The sequence below is a fragment of the Eucyclogobius newberryi genome, unplaced genomic scaffold, assembly GCF_026437365.1.
Source record: "Eucyclogobius newberryi isolate DKJ021-1_F unplaced genomic scaffold, fEucNew1.0.hap1 SCAF_16, whole genome shotgun sequence".
Lineage (NCBI taxonomy): Eukaryota > Metazoa > Chordata > Actinopteri > Gobiiformes > Gobiidae > Eucyclogobius > Eucyclogobius newberryi.
This window is the reverse complement of record NW_027315790.1, coordinates 28,026,455-28,046,737: the sequence shown is the minus strand read 5'-3', so window position 1 is coordinate 28,046,737 and position 20,283 is coordinate 28,026,455. Positions and strand designations below refer to the sequence as shown.

The following is a 20,283-nucleotide window of genomic DNA, read 5'->3' as shown; positions in this document are numbered from 1 at the left end:
TTGTGTAGAGGCTGTTTAGTCTCTCCTATGTAACGTTCTTTACAACTTTCTTCACTGCATTGGATCGAATAAACTACATTGCTCTGTTTTTGAGTCGGCAATTTGTCCTCAGGGTGAACCAGCCCAAGCGGGGTAACCACAGGAAGGCTCCTCCCAATGGGCGGGTCTTACCACAGAACAGTATTAATATCGGAGTTCTCGATCTAAATTCTGTTATTGACAATGACTCTTGGATGAGAGTCGAAACGTCTATTTTTTTCAAACTGAGTCCAGATGACTACAACTGAAGCTTTTTCTACTATGGAACACGCCTGGACAAATGAGGGATTACACCGACACGTCTTATTATTATATTTTTTACTGTCTTATTATTATATTTTTTACTGTCTTATTATTATATTTTTGACAGTCTTATTGAATATATTTTTGATAGTCGTATTATTATATTTTTTACTGTCTTATTATTATATTTTTGACAGTCTTATTATTATATTTTTTACTGTCTTTTTATTATATTTTTTACTGTCTTATTATTACATTTTTTACTGTCTTATTATTATATTTTATTAGAGTCTTATTTTTATATTTTTAACTGTACTGTCTTATTATTATATTTCTAACTGTCTTATTGTTATATTTTTACTGTCTTATTATTATATTTTTAACTGTCTTATTATTATATTTCTAACTGTCTTATTGTTATATTTTTACTGTCTTATTATTATATTTTTGACTGTCTTATTATTATTATTATTGGACTGACTTTGTCTTGACTGTTTTGTTCTTCATCTTCTTGCTTTTCATTTCCTACAAGTTCATTTCTCTTATTCTTATTGTGCACTATCTCCTTGTTTTCTACAATAAAAATGGATTCTGCCTTGGGAAACTAACTCTTTATTCCTGCTTTATTTCCTCTACTTAAATTACAGTTATTACAGCATAAAAAGAGTATTCTTTGTATATTTCCTGCCGCTTCTTTTCTGCAAAACTGAACAAACTCAAGCGTCTCGTCAGTTCCCTCCTCTGTCATTTCACGCGCCTCGAAGCAACATTCGCCCGCTCTTTATTCGCTAAATTACCCGCGGCAGACGACACCGCTCGGCTCCATTAATCAGACCATTTGTATTGCTAATTGAGACCGCTTTGCTGGAAGCCCCGCCCCCCTCCAGACAGCTCAGCGAATCGTCCTCCTTCAAATCACCTTTTTCCTCAACCGGCGATATTGAAATTCCCGTCACACTTTTAACAACCGCTCAATATTTTTGAACACAGCAGATTCAAATGGGACGTTTTACATCTCGTTCTGAATATCTTTTTATTGTTATTGAGTCCGTGCTATATCGAGACGTCACATGACATTGTACGTGCTTTTCCCGTCGGACAGAGATATATGTTGATGTTATGTATCTGGGACAAGTACTGGTATTTATAGTACTCTTTCCCTGTGGTCCAAAAAACACCCGTTTGGTTCAGGATTAAGCCCAAAACGGAGCGCGAGGCGTTTCAGTGATGACTCTGTCTTTGTTTCATTAGGAATACGTGTTCATTAGGGGGATTAGGAATGAGCTGCGATTCAAAGGGCGTGGCCTCGTGTGCTATTTTAGGACCGGTTTGTGAAGAGTGGGAATAAGACCGGATGGAAAGTGTGGATTTGGGAGGAAAAGTGCAAAAGCAGAAGGAGAAAATGCATGCTTTTTATGAATAAATGTAATAATAAAACGTATTGAAACGACAGTAAAAAAGTAGATTGTCTGTATTTACAATTGTACTTTGACGTGCATTTTCCAAAGCTACAGGTTTGACTGTGGAATAAACCAGGACTAAACCAGGACTAAACCAGGACTAAACCTGGAGAACACCAGGACTAAACCAGGACTAAACCTGGAGAACATCAGGACTAAACCAGAACTAAACCTGGAGAACACCAGCACTAAACCTGGAGAACATCAGGACTAAACCAGAACTAAACCTGGAGAACATCAGGACTAAACCAGCACTAAACCTGGAGAACATCAGGACTAAACCAGAACTAAACCTGGAGAACATCAGGACTAAACCAGCACTAAACCTGGAGAACATCAGGACTAAACCAGAACTAAACCTGGAGAACACCAGGACTAAACCAGAACTAAACCTGGAGAACATCAGGACTAAACCAGCACTAAACCTGGAGAACATCAGGACTAAACCAGAACTAAACCTGGAGAACACCAGGACTAAACCAGAACTAAACCTGGAGAACATCAGGACTAAACCAGAACTAAACCTGGAGAACACCAGGACTAAACCAGAACTAAACCTGGAGAACACCAGGACTAAACCTGGAGAACATCAGGACTAAACCAGGACTAAACCTGGAGAACATCAGGACTAAACCAGAACTAAACCTGGAGAACATCAGGACTAAACCAGAACTAAACCTGGAGAACACCAGGACTAAACCAGAACTAAACCTGGAGAACATCAGGACTAAACCAGAACTAAACCTGGAGAACATCAGGACTAAACCAGAACTAAACCTGGAGAACATCAGGACTAAACCAGAACTAAATCTGGAGAACACCAGGACTAAACCAGAACTAAACCTGGAGAACATCAGGACTAAACCAGGACTAAACCTGGAGAACACCAGGACTAAACCTAGAACTAAACCTGGAGAACACCAGGACTAAACCAGGACTAAACCTGGAGAACATCAGGACTAAACCAGGACTAAACCTGGAGAACACCAGGACTAAACCAGGACTAAACCTGGAGAACACAAGGACTAAACCAGGACTAAACCTGGAGAACATCAAGACTAAACCAGGACTAAACCTGGAGAACACCAGGACTAAACCAGGACTAAACCTGGAGAACATCAGGACTAAACCAGAACTAAACCTGGAGAACATCAGGACTAAACCAGCACTAAACCTGGAGAACATCAGGACTAAACCAGAACTAAACCTGGAGAACACCAGGACTAAACCAGAACTAAACCTGGAGAACATCAGGACTAAACCAGAACTAAACCTGGAGAACACCAGGACTAAACCAGAACTAAACCTGGAGAACACCAGGACTAAACCTGGAGAACATCAGGACTAAACCAGGACTAAACCTGGAGAACATCAGGACTAAACCAGAACTAAACCTGGAGAACATCAGGACTAAACCAGAACTAAACCTGGAGAACACCAGGACTAAACCAGAACTAAACCTGGAGAACATCAGGACTAAACCAGAACTAAACCTGGAGAACATCAGGACTAAACCAGAACTAAACCTGGAGAACATCAGGACTAAACCAGAACTAAATCTGGAGAACACCAGGACTAAACCAGAACTAAACCTGGAGAACATCAGGACTAAACCAGGACTAAACCTGGAGAACACCAGGACTAAACCTAGAACTAAACCTGGAGAACACCAGGACTAAACCAGGACTAAACCTGGAGAACATCAGGACTAAACCAGGACTAAACCTGGAGAACACCAGGACTAAACCAGGACTAAACCTGGAGAACACAAGGACTAAACCAGGACTAAACCTGGAGAACATCAAGACTAAACCAGGACTAAACCTGGAGAACACCAGGACTAAACCAGGACTAAACCTGGAGAACACCAGGACTAAACCAGGACTAAACCTGGAGAACATCAGGACTAAACCAGGACTAAACCTGGAGAACATCAGGACTAAACCAGGACTAAACCTGGAGAACATCAGGACTAAACCAGGACTAAACCTGGAGAACACCAGGACTAAACCTGGAGAACATCAGGACTAAACCAGGACTAAACCTGGAGAACACCAGGACTAAACCAGGACTAAACCTGGAGAACACCAGGACTAAACCAGGACTAAACCTGGAGAACATCAGGACTAAACCAGGACTAAACCTGGAGAACACCAGGACTAAACCAGGACTAAACCTGGAGAACAAAAGGACTAAACCTAGAACTAAACCTGGAGAACACAAGGACTAAACCAGGACTAAACCTGGAGAACATCAAGACTAAACCAGGACTAAACCTGGAGAACACCAGGACTAAACCTAGAACTAAACCTGGAGAACACCAGGACTAAACCAGGACTAAACCTGGAGAACATCAGGACTAAACCAGGACTAAACCTGGAGAACATCAGGACTAAACCAGGACTAAACCTGGAGAACATCAGGACTAAACCAGGACTAAACCTGGAGAACACCAGGACTAAACCTGGAGAACATCAGGACTAAACCAGGACTAAACCTGGAGAACACCAGGACTAAACCTGGAGAACATCAGGACTAAACCAGAGCTAAACCTGGAGAACACCAGGACTAAACCAGGACTAAACCTGGAGAACATCAGGACTAAACCAGGACTAAACCTGGAGAACACCAGGACTAAACCAGGACTAAACCTGGAGAACACCAGGACTAAACCAGGACTAAACCTGGAGAACATCAGGACTAAACCAGGACTAAACCTGGAGAACACCAGGACTAAACCAGGACTAAACCTGGAGAACATCAGGACTAAACCAGGACTAAACCTGGAGAACACCAGGACTAAACCTGGAGAACATCAGGACTAAACCAGAACTAAACCTGGAGAACATCAGGACTAAACCAGGACTAAACCTGGAGAACACCAGGACTAAACCAGGACTAAACCTGGAGAACATCAGGACTAAACCAGGACTAAACCTGGAGAACACCAGGACTAAACCAGGACTAAACCTGGAGAACATCAGGACTAAACCAGAACTAAACCTGGAGAACACCAGGACTAAACCTGGAGAACATCAGGACTAAACCTGGAGAACATCAGGACTAAACCAGGACTAAACCTGGAGAACATCAGGACTAAGCCAGGACTAAACCTGGAGAACACCAGGACTAAACCAGGACTAAACCTGGAGAACATCAGGACTAAACCAGGACTAAACCTGGAGAACATCAGGACTAAACCAGGACTAAACCTGGAGAACACCAGGACTAAACCAGGACTAAACCTGGAGAACACCAGGACTAAACCTGGACTAAACCTGGAGAACACCAGGACTAAACCAGGACTAAACCTGGAGAACATCAGGACTAAACCAGAACTAAACCTGGAGAACACCAGGACTAAACCTGGAGAACATCAGGACTAAACCAGAACTAAACCTGGAGAACATCAGGACTAAACCAGGACTAAACCTGGAGAACACCAGGACTAAACCAGGACTAAACCTGGAGAACATCAGGACTAAACCAGGACTAAACCTGGAGAACACCAGGACTAAACCAGGACTAAACCTGGAGAACATCAGGACTAAACCAGGACTAAACCTGGAGAACATCAGGACTAAACCAGGACTAAACCTGGAGAACATCAGGACTAAACCAGAACTAAACCTGGAGAACACCAGGACTAAACCTGGAGAACATCAGGACTAAACCAGAACTAAACCTGGAGAACACCAGGATTAAACCTGGAGAACATCAGGACTAAACCAGAACTAAACCTGGAGAACACCAGGACTAAACCAGGACTAAGCCTGGAGAACATCAGGACTAAACCTGGAGAACACCAGGACTAAACCAGGACTAAGCCTGGAGTGTAGGTTGCAGTTTTAGTATAAAACAAAACATTCTAATAATAATAGTTGTTGTAATAATGCAGTTTTGCTCAGTTCCTTTGGCACATTTCTTGGACAACTGAATTTGTCATGTCTCATTTCATTTTCCTAAAAGTACGATTGTTTACAATATTATTTCTTCTGTATCAGATGATGAGTGTCATTTTGCATTTAAACATACTTTTACTCTAAACTCTACTGCATTTCATAAGTCTCTCTCTCCCATGAAAATACTTCTCAACATCAGTCTGAATGCTCTTGGCTTTGTCTTATACAATTATGTAAATAGTTTTTCTTTTCCAAAGCATAAACATTTGAAAATGCCAATAATAATTGGTTTACTCTTTTTAGTGGCCATGTTTCTGAATGTTTTGTCCAAACAGAAGAGAGTGTAATGCGTTCTGACAATGTAAGAAACAAGAGAGAATTGTACAAAATCCTTTGTGACGATATTTTCTTTGTAAAAACAAACTAGAAAAACAACTGAAGGATTTGAAGGTTGAACCAGTGTTCAGTTTTGATCAGAAAAATGTGCCAAAGCAACTGAGAAAAAGTCAGATAGTATCTACAGAGAAGTGTTTTATTTGTGTATTATATGTAGTATTTGTAGTATGTGTATTATGTGTAGTATATGTAGTATTTGTAGTGTGTGTAGTATGTGTAGTAGGTGTAGTATTTGTAGTATGAGTAGTATATGTAGTATATGTAGTATTTGTAGTATTTGTAGTGTGTGTAGTATGTGTAGTAGGTGTAGTATGTGTAGTATGTATAGTAGGCGTAGTAGTATTTGTAGTAAGTGTAGTAGGTGTAGTATTTGTAGTATGTGTAGTATTTGTAGTAGGTGTAGTATGTGTTGTAGCTGTAGTATTTGTAGTATGTGTTGTAGCTGTAGTATTTGTAGTAGGTGTAGTATTTGTAGTATGTGTAGTAGGTGTAGTATTTGTAGTAGGTGTAGTATTTGTAGTATGTGTAGTAGGTGTAGTATTTGTTGTATATGTAGTTTATGTAGTATTTGTAGTATGTGTCGTAGGTGTAGTATTTGTAGTATGTGTAGTAGGTGTAGTATTTGTTGTATATGTGGTATATGTAGTATTTGTAGTATGTGTAGTAGGTGTAGTATTTGTAGTAGGTGTAGTATTTGTAGTATGTGTAGTAGGTGTAGTATTTGTTGTATATGTAGTATATGTAGTATTTGTAGTATTGCACACAAACCAGGAAGAAGCAATATTAAAGTAAAAAGCTCCACCTTCATTTCCAAATTGAACTTTAAGACTCTGAGGCCTAAAATAACTCTAACAACTACTTTCATATTTTCCTCAGTACATCTTTGACATCTTATATATTTCTATGTGTGTGATATTTGATGCGTTGTTGCCGTGGTTACCGGTGGTAGAACGCCGCCCCCGTCAGGACGATGGAATAGTCGTTGGTCCATTTGGAGGTGTAGCCCCAGACTCGTTTCACCGGGTCCCAGAAGTGGCTCCGGGGCGGGTATCCCACAATCCTCTCTGGGAAGCTCCTCCACACCAAGAAGGCAAAGTTCACCTGGAAGTGCACACACAGGTTTAGCCCGCCGTCGCTCAAGGTGAACCGAGAGACCGACCGCTGCAGTGAAGCGCGTTTATTATTTTTATGTTCTGTGAGTATTTTCATGAACAATAACTGTGTCTGGACTCTCAGTTATGAATATTAAGAGAGTAGGATGTCGAGCCACAAAGGATTTGGCTTGGGAAGGGACAAAAAAAGTCGAACTTCATAAAATCAATGCTGCAAAAAAAAATTACAGGCTAAAAATTGCAATAAATGATGTCAAAATGTCATCAAACAGCACATTTTTTACCTTCAACTGATATGAATTTGCATTAAAAATCATCTGGATTGTACTGTTGTTGTGTTGTCATGATACTAACATTTTAAACTCTATTTTCAAGAATTTTGATACGACAATGACGATTAAAAATGCATTTGACTAACATTTGACTGACAATTTCAACACAAAAGAACAGAACTTCCTTTGTCAAACGTGGAGGTCTTGTACAAGCGCTGATAAAGCTGCAGAGTTTAAAACGGTTCAAATTTTGTCTCGATGATGTGATTTCCTTCCGTTTTAATACTTGTTCAAACGAGTCTCTATTTTTAGCATCTGATTTTGGAAACTTCTGACAACCATGGAAGGTGCAGTCAAGATAACAACAGGTTGATTACTAAAAGTAAATAAAACCTAGATCCTCGTGTCATCTAACAAGCAAAAAGCACTTTACAAGACACAGAGTAGAACAAATAAATACATAAAAAATAAAACAAAGCAAGAAAAAAAAAATGATTTAAAAAAAAAAAGAGACAGAAAAAAACAAAACAAAGAAAAACTAAAAGACAGAGTAGAAAAAATATATTAAAAACGTTAAAAAAGCAATAAAAAAAAGAAAAGACACGGAGTAGATTTTTTTTAAATCAAACAAAGCAAGAAAAAAAAGAAACAAAAGAAACAAAAATAAGAAAAGACAGAAGAAAAAAATAAAACTAAGTGAGAAAAGAAAGAAAGAAAAAGAAAACAAATAAAACAAAGCAAGAAAAAAAGAAAACAAATAAAACAAAGTAAGGAAAAAATAAATAAAAAGAGTACACAAAAATTAAAAATAAAACAAAGAAAAAGAAAAAAAATAATTAAAATAAAGAAAAAGACTGTCCTTTCAATAAACTAGACTAACAAACAACACATCCAGGACAAAACCAGAACAAAAACAGCTCCGGTAAAAGATAAATATCGAAGTGTCAAATCCTCCCACACCTTCTGTACGTGTCGCTCGCCTCGAGAAGCACAGACTTACTGCGCTGCACATTTGCCTTTCCTGTGAACACACACCTCACTGGTCAGCAGCACCGTGTCCTCGTCCAGGCTCAGCACCGCCTCCGTCTCTATGGAAATGTGAGGGAGGAAGCGGCTGGTGGTCTGAGGAAAACAGAGGTAAACATTGATCAAAACCAGCTCATTTTTGGATTTGACTGGTGCAGAAATGATCAAAAACCTGTTGTTTTTGCACGTTTCGGAAACTGTTTTGTTCACGAAACTGTGTAAATAAAGTGCATTTGAATCATGTATCGGTTTATTGAGACCCGTAACTTTAAAATACTACCGGGATTTACGAACGCTGGAGGGAAGAGGAACGGGAACGACAGAGAAGTGGATTTGTGTTTAATTTGAAGTATGATCAACCATTATCTCATAACAATTCAACTTATTTATTAAGATTGTGCATTAATGTAAGTATTAATCTATTAATGAAGCGAGAGACACAATCGCAAATGCTTTTTACAAACCTTTTTACATAATTGACGGTTCAAAAAAATCCAAAAAGTTAAACCAATGATTTTCAGGTGTTTATTACTTTGACATGAGGGAATTAGCCTCTTTCTCGTACACATTTTCACCATTTTACCCGTAAACGTTACGTACAGGGTTTTATAATAAAGTGTATTTCTCACAAACATCTCCAGTGTCGCTTTTAAACGGTGGAAAGTTAATCAAACGTCCAGATTTAGCAGATTTACGACACAATCTACGCGATCTAAACTCTTAAAAAGCACAATCTGACCAGGGTGAGTGTCGTTAATGTTTAACCTGATCAGTTTTAATAAATATTTATGTATAACGACAAAGATAAACTCTAAACGTCGCCATTCATTACCGCAATTTCTTTGTCACGTTGGTTTTGCACATTTGTGTGGACTTAATCGTACACGAAAAGACACGCAAACGGTGGTATTTCTGTAGAATTAAGTAAATACACAATAGTACGACGTGTTCACACGTCGTACAATACAAAAAAACTACTTTTAGAAATGCGGTAAATTCAAAATGTCGCCTAAAAACAACAGAGTAAGAGCAGTTGCAGTAGAAGTAATATAATTATATCAACTTTGACGTTCTCACTACTTAAAGGGCACGTCTGCACTTTAACGCCTCGAGTCATCGCGGAGTGAATATAGATTTCGAGTGAGCGAGAGATGATTGTGTTATGGCGTGAATAAGCGCTGAGTGACTGGGGTAAATGCATCGCCAGGGAAACGGCAGCAGCAGCAAATACACGAGGAGGAGGAGGAAGAAGAAAAAAGGAGGAAGAAAAAAGCTCTGGATGTAAGTCACGAGCAGCGTTTGGGAGAGAAGAGGACAAGAAGACAAACTACACAGAGATTTTGCAGATTCCTTCCCGATTTGAGGATTTTGTGAGCGCATTTCCCCATTAAAATGATGCAATATCTGTATTTTTTTGAAGTTTTCCATTGCTATGCTATTGCTATTGCCTTGAAACCCATGAGTATTTGTATCTTATGTATCGCAGAGAGGTTTTTAAAGTGTGATACAGGCTAATACTGAAGGAAATAAAACAAATAAACAATATTATGTACAGTATTGTTAAAAATAAATCAATAAATAGCAGTATTAAGCACTTTATCAGTTTGTTTGTGTCTATAATGACTCAAAGAAGTCGTGTATTAAATCGTCAACTGCTCAAATCTCATCAAAGTACAGAAAAATAACATGGACCAATAAGAAATAGCCATGTTAAATATTAGGGCTGCAACAAACAATCGTTTTGTGAATCGATCCGTGTCTTTTGCATGTAATTGTGGCTCAAATTGAGTCATCAAACTTCTTTTTCTCATTCCATGGCCAGTTAACGACAATTCTAAATGAGTTGTGATTAATCCTCTGTCGTTTATGGAAAGGTAAATCGATAATAATTATCGCGCCGTTCATTTTGTTGTAGTTTAGTTTTAGTAGTAAACTTGTATTAACCTGTAGTAACTGTATTAACCTGTAGTAACTGTGTAAAAAATGTAGTAACTGTATACAAATCTGTAGTAACTATAAAAACTTGTAGTAACTGTATAAAAACACCTGTAGTAACTGTATGAAAATTATAGTAACTGTATAAACACCTGTAGTAACTGTATGAAAATTATAGTAACTGTATAAACACCTGTAGTAACTGTATGGAAATTGTAGTAACTGTATAAACACCTGTAGTAACTGTATAAACACCTGTAGTAACTGTATGAAAATTGCAGTAACTGTATGAAAATTGCAGTAATTGTATAAACATCTGTAATAACTGTATAAACACCTGTAGTAACTGTATGAAAATTTTAGTAGATATATAAACAACTGTAGTAACTGTATATAAACCTATAGTAACTGTATAAACACCTGTAGTAACTGTATATACACCTGTAGTAACTGTATATAAACCTATAGTAACTGTATAAACACCTGTACTAACTGTATAAACACCTGTAGTAACTGTATAAACACCTGTAGTAACTGTATAAACACCTGTAGTAACTGTATGAAAATTTTAGTAGATATATAAACACCTGTAGTAACTGTATAAACACCTGTAGTAACTGTATAAAAACACCTGTAGTAACTGTATGAAAATTATAGTAACTGTATAAACACCTGTAGTAACTGTATGAAAATTATAGTAACTGTATAAACACCTGTAGTAACTGTATGAAAATTGTAGTAACTGTATAAACACCTGTAGTAACTGTATAAACACCTGTAGTAACTGTATGAAAATTGCAGTAACTGTATGAAAATTTTAGTAGATATATAAACAACTGTAGTAACTGTATATAAACCTATAGTAACTGTATAAACACCTGTAGTAACTGTATAAACACCTGTAGTAACTGTATATAAACCTATAGTAACTGTATAAACACCTGTACTAACTGTATAAACACCTGTAGTAACTGTATAAACACCTGTAGTAACTGTATAAACACCTGTAGTAACTGTATAAACACCTGTAGTAACTGTATATAAACCTATAGTAACTGTATAAACACCTGTAGTAACTGTATATAAACCTATAGTAACTATATATAAACATGTAGTATCTGTATAAAAACCTGTAGTAACTGTATAAACACCTGTAGTAACTGTATATAAACCTGTAGTAACTGGATAAAGCTGTAGTAACTGTATAAAGCTGTAGTAACTGTATATAAACCTATAGTAACTGTATAAACACCTGTAGTAACTGTATATAAACCTATAGTAACTGTATATAAACCTATAGTAGCTGTATAAACACCTGTAGTAACTGTATAAACACCTGTAGTAACTGTATAAAAACCTGTAGTAACTGTATAAACACCTGTAGTAACTGTATAAACACCTGTAGTAACTGTATAAACACCTGTAGTAACTGTATAAAAACCTGTAGTAACTGTATAAACACCTGTAGTAACTGTATAAACACCTGTAGTAACTGTATAAAAACCTGTAGTAACTGTATAAATACCTGTAGTAACTGTATAAACACCTGTAGTAACTGTATAAACACCTGTAGTAACTGTATAAACACCTGTAGTAACTGTATAAAACACCTGTAGTAACTGTATAAACACCTGTATGGATGTCATTTTTAAGCCTCACCTTCCTGCGTCCGTCTGCGACTGTGAGAGGAACTGGCATCGGGGGCCATTTACTGCGACTGGGAGGAGGCTTCTCACTGTTCCACAAGATGATGATCTGAACACATGGAAACACTTTTGACCATTGTTTCTTTAGCTAAAACAAACACAACACGGCAGGAGTTCCTTCAGAAGTCATTAGTGAAGGCCTCTGACTTTAAAAACACTGAGATACTTTTCTGGACCAACACTTCATGATGTAGACCAGTGTTTTGAGCTCAGAATTGAATCTTTAATAAATCCTACAAAAATCCTCTGTTTTTAAATTTAATCATGTTTTATTTTTTTCTTAAATGTCTCTTTTTAAGTAAATGTTTTTAATGATTTAAGTGCTGCTACATTTTCACTTGAAAAACAGGTTTTGTTCTCATTGGGTTTTACATGAGAAAATACAGTCTAATGACAAAAATCAAAAGTGTTTTACTGCGTTACATTATGTACAAATTGTGCAAGTGACAGATTTTTACAATTTTCTAATTTTGACTTTATTCTGTGTATTTATACCTGTTTACACATACATTATAGTTTTACACCAATCGAGAAGATATTTGTGGAGAAAACGTTGAAGAAGCTGTAGAAAATGACAGGAAGTGACATCACACTAGGGACACTCATTCCAGTTCAGTTAAGTTTATGCATAATTTACACAAAATAACCTACTTTTTTGACATTTTAAACATCAATTCAACAAAATAAAGTCACTCTCATGTATTTTTGATTTGTCAAATAAAAAAATTGACATTAGATGAGTTTTTGCCCAAATTGTCCTAGTGTGATGTCATCAATTACAAACAGGAAGTGAAATTATAAACCTAAAAAATGAGCTATTCTGGGATATTTTTGTATTAAGATTTTTAGCAAAATTTTTAAGTCCATTATAGTTCAACGAGTCGTCCAACTTATCATAGGCTCTTTAACTTTGAACCGCTGTCAAAACATGAAAAACAATCACACATTTGCTTGTCAGATGAATCGCTTTTAGATTCGATTGGTCCCAAACCCTTCAGCCCTCGTCCACGTTTACTAATCAGGAGAAAACACTGTTACGCCGCGACGAGGTGGTTCTGTGGCGACGTCGGGCCCCTGCGCCGGTGCCGTACCTGAGAGCAGTACTTGGACTTGGAGACCACCTGCAGCAGCTTCATGATTGGCTGAGACTGCGACACCAGAGGAGACACGGCCTGGATCACTGCGGTGAACTCCTGGCCCGGACTCACCCCTGAGCGAGACAAAACCACACACACTTATTTAGACACTTCCTGCTTCATAATCATAACATAATCCAGCTGTTTGTGTTTAATTATCTGTTCGAAATAATCCATGCGAAGTAATAACAGCAGACGAGTTATGTAGAGCACCTTTAAATACATCGTTATACATATTTTGATATTAGTTGTTGTAATATATAGAGCGTAGTTAGTAGACGATAGGCCATGCTTTATGTTAAATATCTATATATAACTTTTATCTATATATAACTTTATATAACTACACCTTAATTAGCTTTAAAGTGCAAATGATTTTCTAATTTTGACTTTATGTGGTGTATTTGTACCTCTTGTAAATATTAATGATAGTTTTTCACCAGTCGAGTATGTATTTGTGGAGAAAACGTCCAAAGAAAATGACAGGAAGTGACATCACACTCATTTATGCATAATTAACACAAAATAAACAACTTTTTTGACACTTTAAACATTGATTCAACAAAATAAAGTCACTCTCACACAGCTTTATTTGTCTTTTTTAATGAGTTTTGGCCCAGTGTTTGCTGGGTAATTTCCTAGTGTCATGACATCAATTCCAAACAGGAAGTGAAATTATAAACCTAAAAAAAAAACTATTCTGGCGTTATACATGTGTATAATTTTTCAGAACTATTTAAAACATATTTATCTTATCTGCATTTTAGTTTAATGAGTCGTCCAACCTGAAATAGGCATTTTAAAGCACAAAAATATTCATAATGAACAGTTAGGCTCAGTAACTGCTTAAGTAATCCTCCTTGATTCATCAACTCCTTTTAGTTAACCTTTTAATTAAGTACTTATTAAGTCTGAATCATCCTTAATAAACGACTTGTTCATTATGAAAGTCTCTGAGCTTCATTAATGCAAATGAAGTTGTTGTTGTTCTAAAGCATCATCTATTTACGTGACATAATAAGGCGATAATTGTCATTGCCCATCACTCTCACACTGGAACATACGCAAACTCCCTGAAGACGTTTGATCCCACAAACACGCTTCATTAACGGAGCTCCAGCTTTCAGGGCTCTGAGCTTCTGATTTATGAAGAATAATTGCTACTTTCACGCAGCCATTGTGTGGGCGAGCGGTCGTGTTTAACATTTTGTCGGAGCTGTTTGTGCAAGAAATATTGAAAAAAGAAGACAGTCTGAGTGATAAAGTTTATAAAATCTAAGTCTGAATACAGCGAGTCTTATTTGAAACTTTTGTTGCCAGTTATTGTTACCAGGAGCGATATTGGCCCGATATTGAAAATGTATCTGATTATTTGTACCAATATGTTTTTTATGCTGCCTCTGTTTGAGCCCATGTGTCATTCCCAGTTTGTCCCTTTTGAACAGATTAATGACTGAAAATGGTAAAAGTGTAATTAAACTTTAGAATTAGACATTAGAACAGACATTAGACACGTGTTGGACTGGTTGTGCCGTAATTTTATTTATGTTTTATCTCATTGTGCCATTATTATGACTATCTTTTAAAAAAATATATATATATATTATTGTTATCATTTTATCATTATTTTTTTATTATTATTATTATTATTTTATTGTTTTTATTTTTCCTGTGTTTCTTATTTTTCTGTTTTGAGTGTTATTCAATTTAAAATAAATCTACACATTCATGCAAAAACGATTTTATTTGCAGATGAATACATTTATTTTAGTTAATTTGTGATTTTTTCTATCATTTAAATCTTAATATCGATATTGGTAAATGACAAAACTGGACATATCTGACATTTACTTTCATTATAAATCAGATTTTACATAATCACATTTGACATAATTACTCTTACTTGAGTAGTCTTTTTAACCAAATACTTTCTAAAACTCTTAATTCTTTCTGCATCTCCGTGGAAAATAAGTCCTCGCCCTTAACCTTTTTCCAAAACATCATTTACATTCAGCGCAGCGGTAAAACAGACTTAAAAAGGTGAATAAAAAGCAGCAAAAGACCCTCAGACGTCCGCCCACTCCTGTAAATACTTGATTATGTCTCAAGCGCCTTTGATTACCTCCTTCACCGCGCTGCACACGCCGCTCTAAACGTGCAATCACTCCACGTGCGCGCAGAGCTCACTTTGTGCTCAGTGTGTGCTCAGTGTGTGTGCTCAGTGTGTGCTCAGTGTGTGCTCAGTGTGTGTGCTCAGTGTGTGCTCAGTGTGTGCTCAGTGTGTGTGCTCAGTGTGTGCTCAGTGTGTGCTCAGTGTGTGCTCAGTGTGTGCTCAGTGTGTGCTCAGTGTGTGCTCAGTGTGTGTGCTCACTTTGTGCTCAGTGTGTGTGCTCACTTTGTGCTCAGTGTGTGTGCTCAGTGTGTGTGCTCAGTGTGTGCTCAGTGTGTGCTCAGTGTGTGTGCTCAGTGTGTGCTCAGTGTGTGCTCAGTGTGTGCTCAGTGTGTGCTCAGTGTGTGCTCAGTGTGTGTGCTCACTTTGTGCTCAGTGTGTGTGCTCAGTGTGTGTGCTCAGTGTGTGCTCAGTGTGTGCTCAGTGTGTGTGCTCAGTGTGTGCTCAGTGTGTGCTCAGTGTGTGCTCAGTGTGTGCTCAGTGTGTGCTCAGTGTGTGTGCTCACTTTGTGCTCAGTGTGTGCTCAGTGTGTGTGCTCAGTGTGTGCTCAGTGTGTGCTCAGTGTGTGTGCTCAGTGTGTGCTCAGTGTGTGCTCAGTGTGTGCTCAGTGTGTGCTCAGTGTGTGTGCTCAGTGTGTGCTCAGTGTGTGCTCAGTGTGTGTGCTCAGTGTGTGCTCAGTGTGTGTGCTCACTTTGTGCTCAGTGTGTGCTCAGTGTGTGTGCTCAGTGTGTGCTCAGTGTGTGTGCTCAGTGTGTGCTCAGTGTGTGCTCAGTGTGTGTGCTCAGTGTGTGCTCAGTGTGTGCTCAGTGTGTGTGCTCAGTGTGTGCTCAGTGTGTGCTCAGTGTGTGTTCAGTGTGTGCTCAGTGTGTGCTCAGTGTGTGTGCTCAGTGTGTGCTCAGTGTGTGCTCAGTGTGTGCTCAGTGTGTGCTCAGTGTGTGCTCAGTGTGTGTGCGGCGTGTGTGCGGCGTGTGTGCGGCGTGTGTGCGGCGTGTGTGCGGCGTGTGTGCTCAGTGTGTGTGCTCAGTGTGTGTTCAGTGTGTGCTCGGTGTGTGTGCGGCGTGTGTGCTCAGTGTGTGCTCGGTGTGTGTGCGGCGTGTGTGCGGCGTGTGTGCGGCGTGTGTGCGGCGTTTGTGCTCAGTGTGTGCTCAGTGTGTGTGCGGCGTGTGTGCGGCGTGTGTGCGGCGTGTGTGCGGCGTTTGTGCTCAGTGTGTGCTCAGTGTGTGTGCGGCGTGTGTGCGGCGTGTGTGCGGCGTGTGTGCTCAGTGTGTGTGCTCAGTGTGTGTTCAGTGTGTGCTCGGTGTGTGTGCGGCGTGTGTGCTCAGTGTGTGCTCGGTGTGTGTGCGGCTTGTGTGCGGCGTGTGTGCGGCGTGTGTGCGGCGTTTGTGCTCAGTGTGTGCTCAGTGTGTGTGCGGCGTGTGTGCGGCGTGTGTGCTCAGTGTGTGTGCTCAGTGTGTGTTCGGTGTGTGTGCTCAGTGTGTGCTCAGTGTGTGCTCGGTGTGTGTGCGGCTTGTGTGCGGCGTGTGTGCGGCGTGTGTGCGGCGTGTGTGCTCAGTGTGTGTGCTCAGTGTGTGTGCTCAGTGTGTGTGCGGCGTGTGTGCGGCGTGTGTGCGGCGTGTGTGCGTCGTGTGTGCGGCGTGTGTGCGTCGTGTGTGCTCAGTGTGTGTGCGGCGTGTGTGCGGCGTGTGTGCGTCGTGTGTGCGTCGTGTGTGCGGCGTGTGTGCTCAGTGTGTGTGCGGCGTGTGTGCTCAGTGTGTGTGCGGCGTGTGTGCGGCGTGTGTGCGGCGTGTGCGCGGCGTGTGTTACCTAGGCCCAGGTAGTAGAAGGGGAAGTGGGCCAGGTGGGTGGAATACTCGGGCAGCACGAACAATCCGCCGGGTAAAGAGTTCCACATGTACTTGTTCCTCGAGACGTGGGAGAAGACTCGGTCCTTGATGATCTGCGGAGGCGTAAAGACGTGGAAGAGGGTGAGACGGCGGAGGTGAAGAGGAGAAGGGGATGAAGTGCAAGTGACGGAGTGAGAAAGAGGAGTCTCTGTGATGTTGGTCTTTTTTTCTTTTTTTTTAATCGTTTTTGTATTGAAAGAATAAATAAATAAAGATACAGTCCAGTAACAAGAAAAAAAAGAAGAAAAAAATGAAAGAAGAAGAAAAAATATAAAAAAATAGATACATAAATAAAAAAAAAAAAAAATAAAAAATAAAATATATATAATAAAATAAATAAAATAAATGAATAAAATGAATAAAATGAATAAAATGAATAAAATGAATAAAATGAATAAATAAAATAACTAAAATAAATAAATACAAGTGCGGAGTGGGCGGTGTTAAGTATTAAGTGCGTATTGTTTGAGATGACTGTTTTTAGAATAACGCATCCAGATGAAAAGTCTGTGATTTTAAAGGTGTAAAGATCCACAAAGATGTCGCTGGCCTCGTATCGTAGCAACCAAAGGCATTGTTTGTGTCGTTTGTCCAGACACTGCTGCCTCTGTTTATGCCGGTAAGTCATCTTCAAGAACTTTAAAACTAAAACAATTAAAACTATAATAAACTAAAAGAGTTTTGAGTGAATGTAACTGTATGTAAGTAAATTATGATCATTATTATGAGTTTCTTTGGACAGGGACAATGACATGAATCAATATTTCTGTAAAAGTGCCAGTATCAGCTGTAGTTTAGCTAGTAAACAGCGATATACACAACACACATTACATTATATACAGTATAATGAGGATTAGTAGAAATATACTGTATGAAGTGTTAGGAGTCCATATAAAAACAGAGTGAAACACGTACAGAAATCTGCAAGAACACAACAGTAAACAACAAATATGTCAACAACAACAACAACATGGGACAAGCACTAAACACAGACTCAAATGTTAAAAGTAAATGTATCTGAGTATGAGTAAGTGTAACAGAGTAAAAGTATCATAGTAAATGTACTTGAGTAAGTGTAACAGAGTAAATGTACTTGAGTAAATGTAAGAGTAAATGTACTTGAGTAAGTGTAACAGAGTAAGTGTAGCAGAGTAAATGTACTTGAGTAAATGTAACAGAGTAAATGTACTTGAGTAAGTGTAACAGAGTAAATGTACTTGAGTAAGTGTAACAGAGTAAATGTACTTGAGTAAGTGTACCAGAGTAAATGTACTTGAGTAAGTGTAACAGAGTAAGTGTAGCAGAGTAAATGTACTTGAGTAAATGTAACAGAGTAAATGTACTTGAGTAAGTGTAACAGAGTAAATGTACTTGAGTAAATGTAAGAGTAAATGTGCCTGAGTAAATGTACTTGAGTAAGTGTAACAGAGTAAATGTACTTGAGTAAGTGTAACAGAGTAAGTGTAGCAGAGTAAATGTACTTGAGTAAATGTAACAGAGTAAATGTACTTGAGTAAGTGTAACAGAGTAAATGTACCTGTGTAAATGTAACAGAGTAAATGTACTTGAGTAAATGTATCTGAGCAAGTGTAACAGAGTGAATGTAACAGAGTAAATGTACTTGAGTAAATGTAAGAGTAAATGTGCCTGAGTAAATGTACTTGAGTAAGTGTAACAGAGTAAATGTACTTGAGTAAGTGTACCAGAGTAAATGTACTTGAGTAAGTGTAACAGAGTAAATGTACTTGAGTAAGTGTACCAGAGTAAATGTACTTGAGTAAGTGTAACAGAGTAAGTGTAGCAGAGTAAATGTACTTGAGTAAGTGTAACAGAGTAAATGTACTTGAGTAAATGTAAGAGTAAATGTGCCTGAGTAAATGTACTTGAGTAAGTGTAACAGAGTAAATGTACCTGAGTAAGTGTAACAGAGTAAATGTACTTGAGTAAGTGTAACAGAGTAAGTGTAGTAGAGTAAATGTACTTGAGTAAGTGTAACAGAGTAAGTGTAGCAGAGTAAATGTACTTGAGTAAGTGTAACAGAGTAAATGTACTTGAGTAAGTGTAACAGAGTAAATGTAACAGAGTAAATGTACTTGAGTAAGTGTAACAGAGTAAATGTACCTGAGTAAGTGTAACAGAGTAAATGTACTTGAGTAAGTGTAACAGAGTAAGTGTAGCAGAGTAAATGTACTTGAGTAAATGTAACAGAGTAAATGTACTTGAGTAAGTGTAACAGAGTAAATGTACTTGAGTAAGTGTAACAGAGTAAGTGTAGCAGAGTAAATGTACTTGAGTAAATGTAACAGAGTAAATGTACTTGAGTAAGTGTAACAGAGTAAATGTACCTGTGTAAATGTAACAGAGTAAATGTACTTGAGTAAGTGTACCAGAGTAAATGTACTTCAGCTCATCAGCTGCTTAACAGAACCACCTTCTTCCTCATTCATAAATAATCTTCTCTGATTCAGACAAACTGACGCTTTCTGCATTTTTGGGGGATTCACTTCACCTTATCTCCACCACCAGCAGGGGGCAGCCTCCTCCTCTCCTCAGACCTCACCACAGCTGTCTCCTTCTCTCCTCCACCTCCCTTCTTTTTCCTCCTCCTCCCTCTCTCTTTCCTCACTGTCTCCCCCTCCTCGTCCCCCCACACCCCCCTCTCTCACGCCCCCCACACCCCCCTCTCTCACGCCCCCCCCTCGCTGTATGTATATAAGCGGCTTATCACCAACCTCCACAACCTCTGCTTTATTATCCCCCCGTCACAATCCCGCCAGCACCGGCTCGCCAGGGACCGCCACAAACCACTAAGAAACACGCCAAAGGCCAAACCGCCGCACAGACGTCTTTAGATTTCAATATAATTTTCATTTCTTCTAAATAGGATCTTAAAGCGTCTGGCGGAAGGTCATCGAGTGGCGTTTCATGTGTGGTCTGGGATGTAAATAATGTATGAGCGTCTACCTTTGTTATGCAAACCACTTGTGAAAGGAAAGACGATAA

The 20,283-nt window shown here is 38.8% G+C and overlaps 1 protein-coding gene across 1 annotated transcript in view; it reads right to left on the bottom strand.

Moving 5' to 3' along the window:
• The window catches only part of ext1c (exostoses (multiple) 1c), a 164,154-nt gene that overhangs the window by 3,898 nt on the left and 139,973 nt on the right, over positions 1-20,283 (bottom strand). Inside the window, exons 5-9 of the mRNA XM_072448190.1 lie at positions 17,201-17,333; positions 13,183-13,301; positions 12,045-12,140; positions 8,460-8,546; positions 6,981-7,141 (exon numbers count right to left, since the gene is read on the bottom strand). Of these exons, the coding sequence (XP_072304291.1) occupies positions 6,981-7,141; positions 8,460-8,546; positions 12,045-12,140; positions 13,183-13,301; positions 17,201-17,333 (596 nt within the window). The remainder of the gene's footprint in view (positions 1-6,980; positions 7,142-8,459; positions 8,547-12,044; positions 12,141-13,182; positions 13,302-17,200; positions 17,334-20,283) is intronic.